Raw genomic sequence first — 17,067 nt, 5'->3', positions numbered from 1 at the left:
AAGAAAATTACATAAATATTAGGCTTTGTCCCAAAACAAGTGAACATGGCATATTGGTACCCAAAGACCACTTAAAAGTACTGTTCAGATTAGTTAGCTATTATCTCCACTGCAATCCCTCTTTGCCACTTTAATGTCCAGGATTTTTGCTTCATATTCACTTGAGCGTCAGGTAGCCAAGGCTGGGATGATATCTGTGTCACAGGTTTAACAAATTAAAAGCTTATGCTTGGGCTTTTGCCTTGAAGTGTTCAGAGATAGTGTCAACTGACACATTATTCTCTGATTATATTCTTTAGCTTTCTCTTTTAGTCTATGGTTAATATTTTTTTGTCTTTTACATTAACTTCTTATTTGAGTTTAGCATGGTTCACAAAATGAGGTCTTAAAGTGATATATAAATGTTATCTAAAGCAAAATTTTAGAATAAAAGAAATGCCAAATGACCCTAAAAGAGTTCAAAATTCTGTATTAAATCTGTTCCCTCAACCTCCCCTTCCATTCACACATCTCCTGATTGTTAGTATTATGATATGTGCCTTTTCACAAGCCAGTTACTCAATAATTAAGCTTGATATTTGGTTTTATTTTTAAAATGATATTAAAGCCCTTACATAATTTTTTTTTACAAGACACAGTCTGAAATTATTTAGCACAGTAAAGATTCCTTTCAGGAGCTTTCAGGGAACAAAGATTGTTGATGTCTAAATCTGCAACTTCATTCTAATTTCCACTATATTAAATTATTGTTTGAACTTCATTTTCTCAAGAAACCAGAACTTGCAAATTATCCTTTAAATTTAAGTGTACCAACTTCCTAACTTAAAAAACAATCATTTAAAAATATGTGGGGGGTGTTGACAAATATAGATTTTTTTCCTGAATATATATAAAATATAATACATTAAAAATTAGTTAAGTTTTTTCTTTCATAATTTCTCAAACAGTAGCTGACCAACTAAACATGTGTTTGCACTTCTTGTTACTTGATGCTCATGGTTCTTTGCATGTGTCTTTTAAACTAGAGCTTTAACTTCCTCTTGTGCATGGTTTGTGCAAATTGCAGTTTATTAACTTGTCTTTGTCTTTGATGCTTGCAACCTAATCCATCACAGCTACACTGCCTCGAAAAGAAAGTGCTGTCAAACAGGAAACAGAGAGTGAGTATGCTTAGTGTATTAGAAGGTATTCTCAATGCATGTTTGTTTAATGTCTAGAAACTAGTTATTTGTCTTGAAAAAAATTAATGCCAGAAATGTAGATTGCTCTGAACTGCCAGGTATTGGAGAAAGAAAACCAGCATGCTAGTAGTGGTATGGCTATATCTGAGAAATATGTAGTATAGTAAAAATGATATGGCAAATAGTAACACTTGTGTCAGAAATTTATGAAAAGACTTAACCATCAAACTTCTATTTTCAGGCTGTGTTTAGAAACTATTTTTAAAAAAATTACAGATATGGTCAGATTTGCATAATGAAGCCGAAGTTTGTCTTTACTTGCCCTTATTAGATCTCCATTTGTCCCTCTGACCATTAGCAAGTAGTACAAATTAACTGAGAGGTATTGAAGAAAAATGTTTTTAAAATATTATATTTATTGTTTATGTTTAATGCTGAGTCAAAACATCACATTTTCTTTTAAAATTTGAATCCTTTAATTCTTTGTTGTTGTGTGATATTGTCCAGCCATATGTTCTTTCTTTTCTTCATGGCTATGAAGGATACCTAAATTCACCCTCAACACAGATGCTCATAATAAGTATGGTTAGTGATATATGCATTACATTTTAGTTGTGTTTTAAGAATAGTAAATTCTCAGTATACTTTTCTTCTCTGTGTTTTCTAGTTTTTAAAGAACTGCAGTTTATTAGTTCATTTGCTAGAAAAGCAAAGATTCTGGGCCCTAGAATATATTGAGTTATATGTAACTGGCTTTTTTATAGGGCAGCGATTAAGTATTGGCAGTTATGTGTAGTTCAACCTAATACACTGCTTTAATATGGATACAGGCATTTAAGTGATACAGGCAGTTTTCTTCAGAAGTAAAACAATCATGGTAGCTAGTATGCTAACAAGGCAGGATATAGACCGTATGATCTTTAAGGTCCTTTCAGTCCTCTTCTATGGATTTGTGTAGTTTTGCTTCTCTTTACAATATGCACTGGAATGGGACACAAATGTTACTAAATGACTGGGACACTGTATATCCTGTCCCATGTGCACTAAGTAATGTGAGCCCTGGAAGACCAAGACAGTAGAAGGTAGCCCTGATTTATACTCCATATCTTTTGTTTGTAAAGATCGCAGCTTTCAAAGTTTTATTATTTCTTAGGTCTTCATGGAAGTTCTGGGAAATTAACTGGATCTACTTCTAGTCTAAATAAACTCAGTGTTCAGAGTTCAGGGAATCGCAGATCCCAGTCATCTTCCCTATTGGATATGGGAAATATGTCTGCCTCTGATCTTGATGTCGCCGACAGAACCAAATTTGATAAGGTAAAATAAAGCAAGCACTTCCTAACATTAACATTGCTTTTCTTTTCTAATAGCAGTTCACAGTTGCTTTAAGTGTGTTCAAAGATTTAGGTTCTTTTGACTTTCCTTAAGACACTAGCCATGTCTTTCCAATTCTGAATTGAATCTAGTCAAATGGCAACTAAAATGTAAATTTTCAATTAAATAACAAAAGCTTTATTAAAATTCATTTGTCATAAATCATAAAGTGTCAGACACCATAGTGCATGCCTATAATCCCAGCAACTCAGAAGGCTGAGGCATGAGGGTCGCAAGTTCAAGGCCAGCCTCAGCAGCTTAACAAGACCCTTAGTATAAAAAATAAAAAGGACTGGAAGTGTAACTCCATGGCAGAGCACCCCTGAGTTCATTCCCCAGTACCAAAAAAAAAAAAAAAAAAAATCAATAATTCAGTCAGTCATAAAGTGCTCTCATCTCTAAGTTATTTGAATAACCACAAAGAGAAAATAATAGCTTAACTGGGCTCTGCATTGTATCAAATAAATTATAAAAGTTTATCTCTGTGTTCCTCTTTCTAGATTTGAAGTGAATAACTGAGTTTTTTTAGGTATGTTCTATGGGCCTACTTTACCTGGATTTTACTACATTATCCTACCAGTTTGGGAAGAGGTTATCTATGGGGTTCTTTAATATCTCAACAGAAGCCCAAAGGCAATTCTATATAACCCAGGTCCATGTAAAGAGTGAATTAAGTATGGAATGTTAAATATTTCATACAGTTTTCACTATAGGATCATTTGTTTGGTTTTCTTTAGATCTTTGAACAGGTACTAAGTGAACTGGAGCCCCTGTGTCTGGCAGAACAGGACTTCATAAGTAAATTTTTCAAACTGCAGCAACATCCAAGTATGCCAGGAACTATGGTATGATGTGCATCTATTTTGACTAGTATTTATGGTCTGTAACATAATTAAACTAATTAGCATGTGGTCACAGTTTCATTATCCAAACAGAAAAGGAAAGAATTTGTGATGTAGTGATCTTTAAACATTTTGTCATATCATAAAATAATAAAAGCAGTGATAGTTGGAGTTTGAGCACGGAATAGTCCAGAATGTTTTAAACCTAATAAAACATTCTCTGAATTGGTGAGGAGAAAAATTTTTGCATTTACTTTCTGAAGAACATTACTCAAAAAATAATTTTAACATTTCAAATAATTACCACAAAAAAAAAATACACTCACACACATCACATATGCTTGTATTTTTTAAATGATGCTTGAGCATATACTGTGATGTAGCAAAAAGGCCTCAAATCTGAATCTGTTTTATGATTTTGTTACTAACTAGAAACTCTAAGTCAATTATTTAATCCCTAGTTTTCTCTTCTATAAAACAGATATAATGATGACTGTTCAACAATGCTTTTTGGGTAACATAAATGTAAGAAAACAAAATAAGAAATTTTCTAGGATATTTTGAAGAACTCGAAAACACAAAACAATGAATTTTAAATTAAGGCCATCTAAAACATGTTTGCCTTAAATTCATTTTATGACTGATTTTTATGTTATTAGAAATGGTTGGGATTTCTTTGTTGCTAATGATGGTATTGGTGGTGTTGCTTAAGAATTTTTGATACCTTTTTAAGTGCAGAAGTTTTAATACAGTGATGGATGAGTTTTCTTTGTTTCAATTCTCTTTTTAAAAATTGCTTTTGGACATTTTCCACTTTTTTGCTGAGTTGCCTTGCCATTCCCAGTACGTCCTAGCCTCTAGCACTCATCCTCTCCTCATCATGTGCACACAGACAAGTACGCCTTCTCAACCCACAGTACTTCTCAGATAAAAATCTAAGAACAAAGCATTTCATGATATCCTTAAGTAGAACACTAAATTATATAGCTTCATTAGTAATAACACCAATAAAAAATCATCATTTTTCATAATATAGTCTCTCCTAGGCATTTTAAGACTGAGCAGACTTGCTATATAAGCTAATCAAGTTGTTGGTCTTTTATTATGTAAAGTACCTGAATAATTTTTACAGACTGAAGCAGAGGACCTGGATGGAGGAACATTATCACGGCAACATAATTCTGGCACACAACTGACTGTTTCATCTGAGTATGTCTTTGTTAATGTCTCTTGTTTATTTTGGAAAAAATTAAACATTCAGTGGGCTGGGGATATAGTTGGTTGAGTGCTTTCCTAGCATGCACATGGCCTGGGATCAGTCCCTAGCACAAAAAAAAAAAAAAAAAAAAAAAAAAATTTTAAAACCTGGAGAAGTACTGCTCATTGAGGAGCACAGATGTTTCTCAGTAACCGACAGCACTGATATACATATCCATGTTACTTTTGTGTGGCCCTTCAACTCTTCTTTCCAGTAATCACAGAAGATTCATTAAATTCTGACATTTGCTTATAGGAGACAGCCTTTGAATTATAGTGGATTTCTTCGAACTCACGAAGCACATTTCAGGATCCAGCTTTACAAATGACATAAAGCTAATTTGAGTGATAGAACTTACCTTCAGTAAAATATTTTTACCCTGGAAATTTTGGAGTAAAAAATTCATCATATTTGGATATTATATTTGTTGAAATACTAAATTTTAGCCAGGTGTGGTGGTGCACACGTGTAATCCCAGTGACTTGGGAGACTGAGACAGGAGGATTGGGAGTTCAAAGCCAGCCTCAGCAATGGTGAGGCACTAAGCAACTCAATGAGACCATGTCTCTAAATAAAATACAAAATAGGACTGGGGATGTGGTTCAGTGGTTGAATGCCCCTGAGTTCAATCCTTGGTACCAAAAAAAGAAAAAAAGAAAGTACACATTTTTTTTAGTTGTTAATGGACCTTTATATGTGGTGCAGGAATCAAACCCAGTGCCTCACGCATGCTAGGCAAGCGCTGTACCACTGAGCTACAACCTCAGCACCTTAGTCGCCTTTTTAATATTTTTTAGTTATAGATGGACACAATATCTTGGTTTATTTGTTTTTATGTGATTCTGAGGATCGAACCCAGTGTCTTGCACATGCAAGGCAAGCTCTCTACCCTGAGCTACAGCCCCAGGCCATCTTTTTTTTATATTATGAATTAAAGGTTAATTTACCTGAAGCTTGTAATAATTTTCTGTATTTTTATATTTTTTTAAACAGGAAAGATATGATTCGCCAAATGATGATTAAAATATTTCGCTGCATTGAACCAGAACTAAACAATCTAATTGCATTAGGAGACAAAATTGATAGTTTTAACTCCCTTTACATGCTAGTCAAAATGAGTCACCATGTATGGACTGCACAAAACGTGGACCCTGCTTCTTTTCTAAGTACTACATTGGGAAATGTTTTGGTGACTGTCAAAAGGAACTTTGACAAATGCATTGTAAGTTGATTTTGTTTTGTTTTTTCTTAAAAAACAATAATTCTAATTATTTTGTTAAAATAAGTAAATGTACTTAAGTCAAGGGGTCTCCAGCTTTCTCTTGAGCTTCTAGTTTTTGCATCCCAAAGCCCTTGAAAATGGGTATTGGCATCAACCTATATGAACACCTAGTTGGATGGCACTATGCCAGCCAATTTCCCTTCTGTGCTGTGAATCTTGGCAAGTTCTAGAGTAGGTGGCAGAGTGGCAGCAGCTGCTCAAGAGAACCACTGGTTACTGACATCTGTTACTTGACCAGTGACCATTGACTTCATGGAAAAAGTGAAACTGTCATGTGGATTTATTGTTAAACAATTTTTTATTATATTAATCTGAGAAAGCTAATTTCAATTAATTTATAGTTTATTTTAATAGTTTAATAATTTTAATAATTACATTGTTTTATTTTAAGAATAAACTATTATAATAACTTCCAGCAATCATTATTTTCATTATTCTAGTAGGGAAAAAATCATTAGCAATTTTTTTTTGTCTGTTAGGTTTGAATAAGTTTGTAGATTTGAATTGAGCTGGATCAGGTCCTTAAAAAAAAGTTTCATCTTATTCATGTATTTACTTTGTAAAAATGTATACTGTATCATTTGAATATTTCTACTCTGTTAACCTCTCAGTTATAGATAGCTCCTGAATATCCATAGAATAATGAGAGGTAAAAAAAATATTAAGGACAATTAAAAATCCATGTCATTTTTATAAATTTTTTTTATTTCAGGAGTTTATTGGGCCTAAACATGGTAAGTAAGCACTCCATCACTGAGCCACATCTCTAGTCTTTTTTAAAATTTTATTTTCAGACTAGAGTCTGCTAAGTTGCCCAGGCTGGCCTCAATCTTGTAGTCCTCCTTCTTTTGCTTCTTAAGTAGCTGAGATTGCAGGTGTATGCCATCACACCTGGCTCATTTTTTAATACTTTTAAAAAATAATATTTACAAGAGTTTTTGAAACTATAAAGGCAATCCATGGTAGAAACTTGACTCTCTCTTCAATAAACTTTTTAATCCTATCAACATAAGTTCACTTGGTATTGGAAATAATGTGAAATTTGACCATTTAAAGTTTTCTTCCCCCTCATTGCCCACCTCCCTCTCCAGGAAGGTCTGACTGCTGGCTGATATCTAAAAAGAAAAGGAAGAGCTACCAAAGGCTAAGATCATGAGTTCTATATGATGCAGTTAGAACACTAAATCATAAGAACACTACCTATTTCCAGAATATGAAGTCTTAGTTGCTTTTATCAGTAAAACAAAAGTTCATGGAGTCCCTCTTGACCCAGTAGAACTTAGGATGTAGCAGTTGGTTCAAATGAAATGCTTAGCACTTGTCTGGCATAAAATAAGAGCCTACTACCCCAAAGCTGTGTAATTAATAATGACTTATTAAAGAATGGTCAAGTTACTCTCAAGACAAGGTAGTAGAAAAATGATGTAACATATACAAAGGTGTAAATTCACATTATCTCCTAAATTTCATATGTATCTAAAGGGCCTACTTATTGCTACTGAAGAGAAAGATGGTTCCTTCTGCTGCCTGTCATTCATCTTTTTGTTTCCTGTTTTAAATCACATCTTCTCATGGTGTCTGGTAGATTGTATTCCCAGCAGTGTTGTATAGTTTGGTATTTAGAGCAAAACCTAGGGCATAAAGAATTTGAAAAGGTAATGAATATATCTGTGTGTGTTGAGCAAAAAGCATGATTGTCAGATGACCACAGAAAATGGAACAGCACCTGAGTTCTACTGTTCCTTTAGGTGCTTAAGCACAAAGTATCAGGTGTTCTTCAAAGACTGGGACAAGAAGCTAATCCTTGCCTGTACTAGAGCTAAATTTACAGAGTCACTTACTTATACATCAGGGACTGCCAAGGAGAATTCTTTAGTCCAGAACTTGTCTTAACCATATTTCATTTGCCTTTCAGGATTCTTCACACTATGGTGATATAGATTTTTCTCTCTTAAACCTTTAAGAATTATTTGAATTAGTTAAATTGCCATGGACAAATAATATAATATCTGGCTATCATCAAAGTTGTAATCTTAAACACCTGCATGTTATTCTGATGATGGCAGTATGATTGGGTAACACCTTGAGAGAAATTTGGATGATTTTTGTCAGAATTTTTTTATTGATGACCCTTTTCTTATGAATGCACTATTTCTACCCTATGCTTATCACAGATCCAGAGAGGATTTAACATATTCCCTGTTGGGTGTGCTGGTGCACACCTGTAATCCTAGCTACTCAGGAGGCTGAGGCAGTAGGATCACAAGTTCAAGGACAGCCTTGGCAGCTTAGTGAGACCCTGTCTCAAAATGAAAAAGACTGGGGAATGTAGCTCAGATGTCGAGCACCTGGGTTCAGTGCCCAGTACCATAAAATGATAGGTAGGTAGATAAGACAGACAGATAAATAGATAAGATAATATGAAACAAAACATTTCCTGGGACTGGGTCTGTACAGCTCAGTGGTAGAACACATGCTTAACACATACAATAACCTGGGTTTATACACACAAACACATTTCCTATTAATGTTCAAATATCTTCAAACTATATGTCCTGTGTATTTAAATGCTATACAGAAAAATACCTATATGAAGCTTAGTAAGAACAATAGACCAGCCTTCATAATGAGTGTTTACTACGTACCAAACACAGATCTAAGCATTTTGCACACACCATCTCATTCAGACCACCCACCAGCAGGTGAAGTGACTTGCCCAAGTCAACAGTTAAAAAGTCACAGAGCTGATACTGAAACCCAGACATTTTTCCTTTTCTGCTGCATCCATTTTTACACCTCACGGTTATCAACGTTACTGAAGAGTAACATTAGTAAAGATAATATGAAATAGTTGGCAGGACTCCTCAGACCTTATTATACTAATACTCTGCAACCTATTCCTAATGTTCCAATTATACTCCCAAAGTTGTGACACATGAAATTTTAGGAAGAAGTTGAAATGATTTGAGTATTTAATTCTTACTGTGAGTAGATCTAGATCACCTAAAAATTTCATAGATCCATAATTGAAGCCATAGTTCTTTTTCAACCCAGATGTCTGGATTCTGTTTATATAAAACATCCTCCTTTTACACTTGATTGCCATCATGCACAGGCACTTTGCTAAACTTAGAATAAGGCATTAATATATGGTCTACTATATAATGCAAACCCACAATAGAAATACCTATCCATTACTATGCTCCCAAAGAAAAAATTTTCCTATCCAAATAGAAATTTTAGATTGACAAAAATTGGAAATGGCTATTGTTCTAAAATTTGGCCATATGGCCACCGTTTTAGTAACCCAGAGAGATCTTAACATGTATCCAGTGTCTGCTCTGCTCTAACTCAGAATGGGCAGTCACCCATCACCCATAAATGATAGAATTGCATATTTATTGTTTTTATTTGACAGACTCTTAAGTTCACAATTCTTAAATGTATCTTCTCTGAAATAATTTTGATTTTTCCTTATTTGATCTTATTTTCTTAAATAAAACATTAAAAAATGTTTTTTAATCCATACAATTAGTGTTTCTTGGTTATCCTTCTTGTGATTAATCTTCATCAGTTCAAGCTATAAATAAGCATTCCATATATTCTAGGTACTAAATTCCTGCCTTCATGATGTATGCATTTGATTATAATTATATGTAGTTTCTAAGTTGCTTGGCTATTTCTCTCCCCTGCTTTCTGCCTAACTTTAGAGTAATCAAATAAGGCAAATGGAAGAAGTAAAGATATCAAAGAAGAGTAAGGTAGGAATTCTTCCATTTGTTGCTGAATTTGAAGAATTTGCTGGACTCGCAGAATCAATCTTTAAAAGTGCAGAGCGGCGTGGAGATCTGGATAAAGCATATACCAAACTCATCAGAGGAGTGTTTGTCAATGGTAATTTTTATGGCTCTTGTTTTTATTATTTCTGGTAACTCAAACATTGGAGACATATATGTCTTTTGTTTTCCATATTCTATGGTCTTTTTTAAATTTTCTGAAATTAAAGATTTCTTATATTTGCCAAGTAATCAGTACATGAAACCCATTCATATTCAAGAACCACTTATATTTTAGAGTTCATATGGGCTTATCACTATGCAAAATTAAAAACCATTTTTAAACACACAAAAAAATCAGATGCTGTTTAACTTTTTTTTACTTTGATTTTAGTGGAGAAAGTAGCAAATGAAAGCCAGAAGACCCCCAGGGATGTGGTTATGATGGAAAACTTTCACCATATTTTTGCAACTCTTTCTCGTTTGAAAATCTCCTGTCTAGAAGCTGAAAAAAAGGAAGCCAAACAGAAATATACAGATCACCTTCAGTCTTACGTCATCTACTCTTTAGGACAACCTCTTGAAAAACTAAATGTAAATATATTTTCATTCAGAATTTTTTCCTGATTATGTACCTGTGTAAATCCTTTTACATGCAAATAACATATTTATTTATCTTAAATGTGCTAGTATATTGACACAGGGAGAGATTGAGTTATCAAAGATACCAATATGCAAGAAACTGCTAGATGTTCTATGTAGATTATTTCTTTTTATTGTGAAAATTGATTGGGCTAAGATAGTATTGTCTTGTTTTACAGATGAAGAAACTGAAAGTAAATAAACTTGCCTGCCATCAAAATAGTAAAAGCAAGGGGGTGAACCTAGACTGGGTTTTCTCTTAGATCAGACTCTTGCCATTCTTGCCTCATAATGTCCAGTCTATTCCAAGATAAAAGGAAAAACAAGATTTGTTTTGTACATTACCTTTTGCTTTCCTTTCTTTCCTAACTTGAGGTATTTTCCAAAGAAGATCTAATGATTAGAGTTAAAAAATGATGATTTTAGGGTAGTTATACAACATAGTGGAAGCTTAAATGAACCCTTCTAACTTTGCCCATAGTGTGATCAATCATCTTTTATAAGTTTTTAATTTGAAACTAGAACCAAATAATATGTATCTGTTGCAAATATGTATCAAGAAATGTTTGAAAGACATTTAATCAAATACAGAATCAATCCCTTATAAAACTTAAGGACAGGTACTTTTTTGGTTTTTTTTTTTTTTTTTTTTTGGTGTAGGGTATTGAACCCAGGGATGCTTAGCCACTGAGCTACATCCCCAGTCCATTTTTGTATTTTATTTAGAGAGAGAGAGTCTCACTGAGTTGCTTAGGGCCTCACTAAGTTTCTGAGGCTGGCTTTGAACTCCTGCCTCAGCCTCCCAAGCTGCTGGGATTACAAGCATACTTCACCACACCCAGCAGGTACTCAAACAAATGGTGGCATGCCTAAAATCCCAGCAGCTCTGAAGGCTGAGTCAAGAAGATCACAGGTTCGAAGACAGCCTCAACAATTTAGTGAGACCGTAAATAACCTAGTGAGACCCTGTCTCAAATTAAATTTTTTTAGAAGAGTTGGGGTTGTAGTTCAGTGGTTAAGCACTTCTGGGTTCAATCCCTGATAAACCCAAAAAAAAGGTTCCATCTCGGGCCTAAAACCTATATGATACTTAACTGCAGCATTGTAGGCATTTTCTTTTCTTTTTAATTTTTTTTTTTTTTTTTTTTTTTTTTTTTTTGTAGTTGTAGATGGACAGAATGCCTTTATTTTTATGTGGTGCTGAGGATCAAACCCAGTGCCTCATACATGCTAGGCAGGTGCTCTGCCACTGAGCTACAGCCCCTTTAGGCATTTTCTTTTAAATTAAATTTAAAGTGAAAACATCACTAAGCTCCTGTATTATTTAACATAGTTATCAGAGTTCTAGCTAGTTCAGTAAGACCTGAAACCTAAATAAGAGTTAAAGAATGGAGAGTCAGGATTATCCTTGCCAGTATATGATATGTTAAAATTATTAGTCTCTGATAAAGGGGCAATATTCAAAAAATAAATATATCAAAAATCCATTTATTGCTGGGCATTGTGCCACACACCTGTAATCCCAGCAGCATGGGAGGCTGAGACTGGAGGATCTCAAGTTTGAGGCTAGCCTCAGCAACTTAGTGAAGCCCTAAACAACTTAGTGAGACCCTTTCCCAAAATAAAAAATAAAAAAATGAAAAGGGCTGGAAATGTGACTCAGTGATAAAACACCCTTGGGTTCAATCCCTAGTACCCAAAGGGAAAAAAAAGGTAATGATAGAATATTGAACTTGTCAGTATTAAATCATATTGTAAAGTGCTCACAGGCATGTCAGACAGCAGAATTTCATATTAAAAATCCAAATATACTTGAAAGACAACCTGAGAGGAATATTTGTAATGATACTATAATCAGTATGTTCAAATAAAGATCTTTTTAAAATCATTAAAGTACCAAGACCCCAGTATATAACTAGGAACAGGTCCTGGATTACTACTCAATGTTTGAAAGCAAATTAATTTCATTTATAGCCAAAAAATTATGGAATAAAATGACAAGTCCTTTTTCATTCTGTCAACTATTGACAGAAATGTAAATTGATTGAACTTTCCTGGGAAGCAATTTGTACATATGAAGGTCTTCAGAATAGTCATACTGTTCAACTGAGTAATTACAGTTGTTGAAGTCTGCACTAGAAAATAATTAGTTGGGGCTGGGGTTGTGGCTCAGCAGTGGAGCACTTGCCTAGCATGCATGAGGCACTGGCTTCGATTCTCAGCACCACATATAAATAAATGAATAAAATAAAGGTCTATCAACATCTAAAACATATTTAAAAAAATAAAATAATTAGTATTGTGGGTAAGTACTATATACAAAAGATATTTATGACAATTGTATTTATAAGAGATATTTTTAAAAATATGACTAGATTTTTGCCAACTCCCCGAAAAGGAAAATATCCAGCACTGGAGGAATGATTAAATAGTGATTCAGTTTTTGGATGGAATGTTATGTAACCATTATAATTTGTACTTAAGAGAAATCAAGGTGTGTGTGTAGCTCATGGTAAAGTATGTGTGTAGCACCTTATGAGGCTATGGGTTCAGTCCCCAGCACCAAAAAAAACATAAGTGGAAAACGCAGAGTATGGAGTTGTAATTTCGATTGTGTATTTACATCAAAAGATTAGAAGGAAATATAAAGTGTTAATAATGTTTATCTCTAAGTGGTAAATAGGTTATTGTTATTTATACTTTCCCACATATTGTCTGGTTTTTACACAATGAATATGTACTGTTTCATAATACTGTTTTTGGTTTTTTTTGTTTTGTTTTATTTTGTTTCAGTACTGAGGATTAAACCCAGGGCCTTCTGCATGCTAAGCTATTGCTCTACTACTGAGCTACATTCCCAGCCCTACTTTTATTTATTTATTTTTTCACTTTTTTTTAATTTATTTTATTGTAATCAAATGGGATACATCTTGTTTCTCTGTGTGTACATGAAGTAGAGGCACACCATTTGTGTAATCATACATTTACATAGGGTAATGGTGTTTGATTCATTCTGTTGTTTTTTCCTTCCCCCCCTTTCCTCCCACCTCTCTTTTCTCTCTATACAGTCCTTCCTTCCTCCATTCTTGCCTCCCTCCCACCCCCCATTATGTGTCATCATCCACTTATCAGCGAGATCATTTGTCCTTTGTTTTTTTGAGATTGGTTTATCTCACTTAGCATGATATTCTCCAATTTCATCCATTTGCCTGCAAATGCCATAATTTTATTATTCTTTATGGCTGAGTAATATTCCATTGTGTGTGTGTGTGTGTGTGTGTGTGTGTGTGTGTGTGTGTGTATCACAGTTTCTTTATCCATTCATCAATTGAAGGACATCTAGGTTGGTTCCACAATGTGGCTATTTGAATTGAGCAGCTATGAACATTGATGTGGCTGTATCACTGTAGTATGCTGATTTTAACCATTTGACCCAGCTTTCCCACTCCTTGGCCTATACCTAAAGGACTTAAAATCAGCCTACTTTTATTTTTAAGACAGGGTCTGGCTAAGTTGCCAAGGCTGGCCTTGAATTTGGCATCCTCCTACCTCAGCCTCCTGAATAGCTGGAAGTATAGGCATGCATCACCACACCCAGCTTTTATCTTACTTTTTAAAATTAAAATGATAACAACAGGCATTCTTTTATTTATTTATTTTTTAGTTGTAGATGGACACAGTACTTTTATCTCATTTATTTGTTTTTATGTGGTGCTGAGGATCGAACCCAGTGCCTCACACGTACTAGGCAAGTGCTCTACCACTGAGCTACATACAACCCCAGCCCCACAGCGGTCATTCTTAACCATTATTTCTTTTCATCTCCTTAAAGCATTTCTTTGAAGGTGTTGAAGCTCGGGTAGCCCAAGGTATAAGAGAGGAGGAAGTGAGCTACCAACTTGCATTTAACAAACAAGAACTTCGTAAAGTTATTAAAGAATATCCTGGAAAGGAAGTGAAGAAAGGTCTAGATAACCTATATAAGAAGGTTGATAAACATTTATGTGAAGAAGAAAACTTACTTCAGGTATGCTTCAGGGTTTTTGGTTTGGGGTATTTTTGTTTGCTTGTTTGTTTGTTTGTTTGTTGGATTGGGAATTGAACCCAGGGGATCTTTACCACTGAGCTATATCTCTAATCCTTTTATTTTTTATTTGGAGAGTCTTTTTTTTTTTTTTAACTTTTTATTTGTTCTTTTTAGATATACATGAACAGTAGAGTGTATTTTGACATATTATACATACATGGAGTATAACTTCCTATTCTTGTTGGTTGTACATGATGTGGAGCTACACTGCTCATGTATTCATATACAAACAAAGGAAAGTTATGTCTGATTCATTCTACTGTCTTTCCTATTCCCATCTCCCCTCTCATCCCTTCATTCCCCTTTGTCTAATCCAGTGAACTTCTGTTCTTCCCTCCCCAGCCCCTTACTGTGTGTTAGCATATCAGAGAGAACATTTGATCTTTGTTTTTTTAGGAATAGCTTATTTTACTTAGCATGATAGTCTCTAGTTTCATCCATTTACTGGAAAATGCCATAATTTACTTCTTTATGGCAAAGTAATATGCCATTGTGTATATATACCTCATTTTCTTTATCTATTCATCTGTTGAAGGGCACCTAAGTTGGTTCCATAGCTTAATTATTGTGAATTGAGCTACTGTGAACATTGATGTGGTCACATCACTATAGTATGCTGATTATAAGTCCTTTGGGACTTAAGCCATTGTTCCTTATATTGAAAGACCGAGAGATGAGTAAGAATAATTCTGATTTTAACATCATAGAAGGCCTATTGAGGGATAGGTGTTAACTTCTGAAAATCAATAGTATTTTAACAAGTGGGAAGGGTAACATTCTAGGTAGAAGAAATAGCATGAGCTAAAAAATGAAAAGTGTAGTAACATTTAGGGAATAGTGATTAGTCTTAAATTGATAGGAAATTAGGATTTATGAAGGAAGAATACATTTCCTTATCTGTCAAATGAAGATGATGATCATAGTACCCACCCTACCAGGTCCTCTTGAGACTTAAATAGGATAATATATACACAAGACACTTTGAACTGTGCTGATGCAGAGTGAGCTTCAATAAATGTAAATAAATTTAAACAACTATGTCAGTGTGTAGCAAATTCTATCTTCATAATGGTCTACATATTAGTCTTCACTGCTAGTTTATAGTTACTCAGTTGCAGATAGTGGATCTTGCTCACCATGGTGTCTTCCCCAGCATCAAGCAATGTTTTGCACCATCACCTTTAGATAAAGAAAAATTTAAACTTGATCTGAAATGAAATTTAAACACCAGTAATTGCATTTCATTTAATCTTTAGTCAGTTCTGTACATAACTGTGCATAGCCATATCTGTGTATAATAACTAAAACATAACAAGTGTCTGTGTCAAATGCTCTTGTAAGTGCTAGGCACATATTTATTCATTTAACCCTCACTTGAATCTTAGCAAGACAAGATATTATTATTAATACCCTGGTTTACAGATGAGAAACTTGAGGCAAAGAGCAGTGATATCATATGCTTGAGGTCACAGATCTTGCAAGCAGAAGGTCTTAGGATTCTGTCTCCAGAATGCATATTCTTAACTACTATACTATACCAAATTCTTATACAGTGACTTGCAATTATTTCAACGTACTTGATTACAAATTATTCCTATTCATCATTTAATGGCTTTTGTTTTCTTTTTAACGATAGGTGGTGTGGCACTCCATGCAAGATGAATTTATACGCCAGTACAAACACTTTGAAGGTTTGATAGCTCGCTGTTATCCAGGATCTGGCGTTACAATGGAATTCACTATTCAGGACATTCTAGATTATTGCTCCAGCATTGCACAGTCCCACTAAACCTTTTGAAAAAAGAAAAGATAAATGAATAAAACATTCTTAAGAGGTATACCAGACACTATATAAAAAATAAAGCCACTGCTTTGAGAACCCAGACTTAAAAATTGATGTAATATTAATGTCAGAAATGGGTAATACTATACCACAAAAATTTAAATGCAGAAGTATAAACTGTATAGCAATTTTATCTGCCCATTGGGTTGTATACTAACTTAAAGCCTTTATCTCATGTCACCATAAAATGACATTAGTATTTTATAATGTCCGAGCAGGAAATTTTCCTTTATTGCTTAATTTCTTGTGTTTGAGAGTGGTTGTCCTACATGTAATACATTGGAAGTTCTTTAGCCCTTACCACTTTTCTTTTGCTTAAAAATCATGTAACTATTATAATATTGTACAGACTTTTTTCCCCACTAATGTGTAAATGAAGAACAGAGCTTATGTGATGATTCATTGTAAACTAAGATTTTCAGGATTATGTGGCTCTTGTGTATTAATAAATCTGAAATAAAGAAATTTGGCTATTGGTAGCATTATCGTGGGGTTTTATATGCTGTCTTTTATATGAAAGCAAATTCTTACAGAATTGGTATACAAAAATTAGTTGCAAGTATACATATACCACAAAACACTTCAAAAGAAGGATAACAAGACAATAAGAAAAAATACAGCCACTTAAATAACACCAAAGATAATTAGCATTTAAGACTAAATCTAACAAGAGATGTATTATGGATTGGATTGTGTCCCCCCAAAATTCATTATACTGAATCCTTAATTCCCCCTGTGACAACATTGGATATAGAGCTTTTAAGGAGGTAAATAAGGTTAAA

General features: G+C 34.1%; 1 protein-coding gene across 11 annotated transcripts in view; it reads left to right on the top strand.

Moving 5' to 3' along the window:
- EXOC1 (exocyst complex component 1) overlaps positions 1-16,770 on the top strand; it is a 48,411-nt gene extending 31,641 nt beyond the window's left edge. For all 11 annotated transcript variants that reach the window (XM_079153761.1, XM_079153762.1, XM_079153753.1 and 8 more), the window contains 8 exons: positions 2,335-2,498; positions 3,293-3,400; positions 4,530-4,606; positions 5,649-5,877; positions 9,648-9,831; positions 10,108-10,307; positions 14,188-14,382; positions 16,079-16,770. In XM_079153761.1, coding sequence (XP_079009887.1) covers positions 2,335-2,498; positions 3,293-3,400; positions 4,530-4,606; positions 5,649-5,877; positions 9,648-9,831; positions 10,108-10,307; positions 14,188-14,382; positions 16,079-16,231 — 1,310 coding nt within the window. In that variant the 3' untranslated portion in view covers positions 16,232-16,770. The remainder of the gene's footprint in view (positions 1-2,334; positions 2,499-3,292; positions 3,401-4,529; positions 4,607-5,648; positions 5,878-9,647; positions 9,832-10,107; positions 10,308-14,187; positions 14,383-16,078) is intronic.
- Positions 16,771-17,067: the final 297 nt, after the last annotated feature.

This window comes from Sciurus vulgaris (assembly GCF_902686455.1).
Source record: "Sciurus vulgaris genome assembly, chromosome: 9".
Taxonomy (NCBI): Eukaryota; Metazoa; Chordata; class Mammalia; order Rodentia; family Sciuridae; genus Sciurus; species Sciurus vulgaris.
The sequence above is the reverse complement of the archived record's forward strand: the minus strand, read 5'-3'. Positions and strand labels throughout refer to the sequence as shown.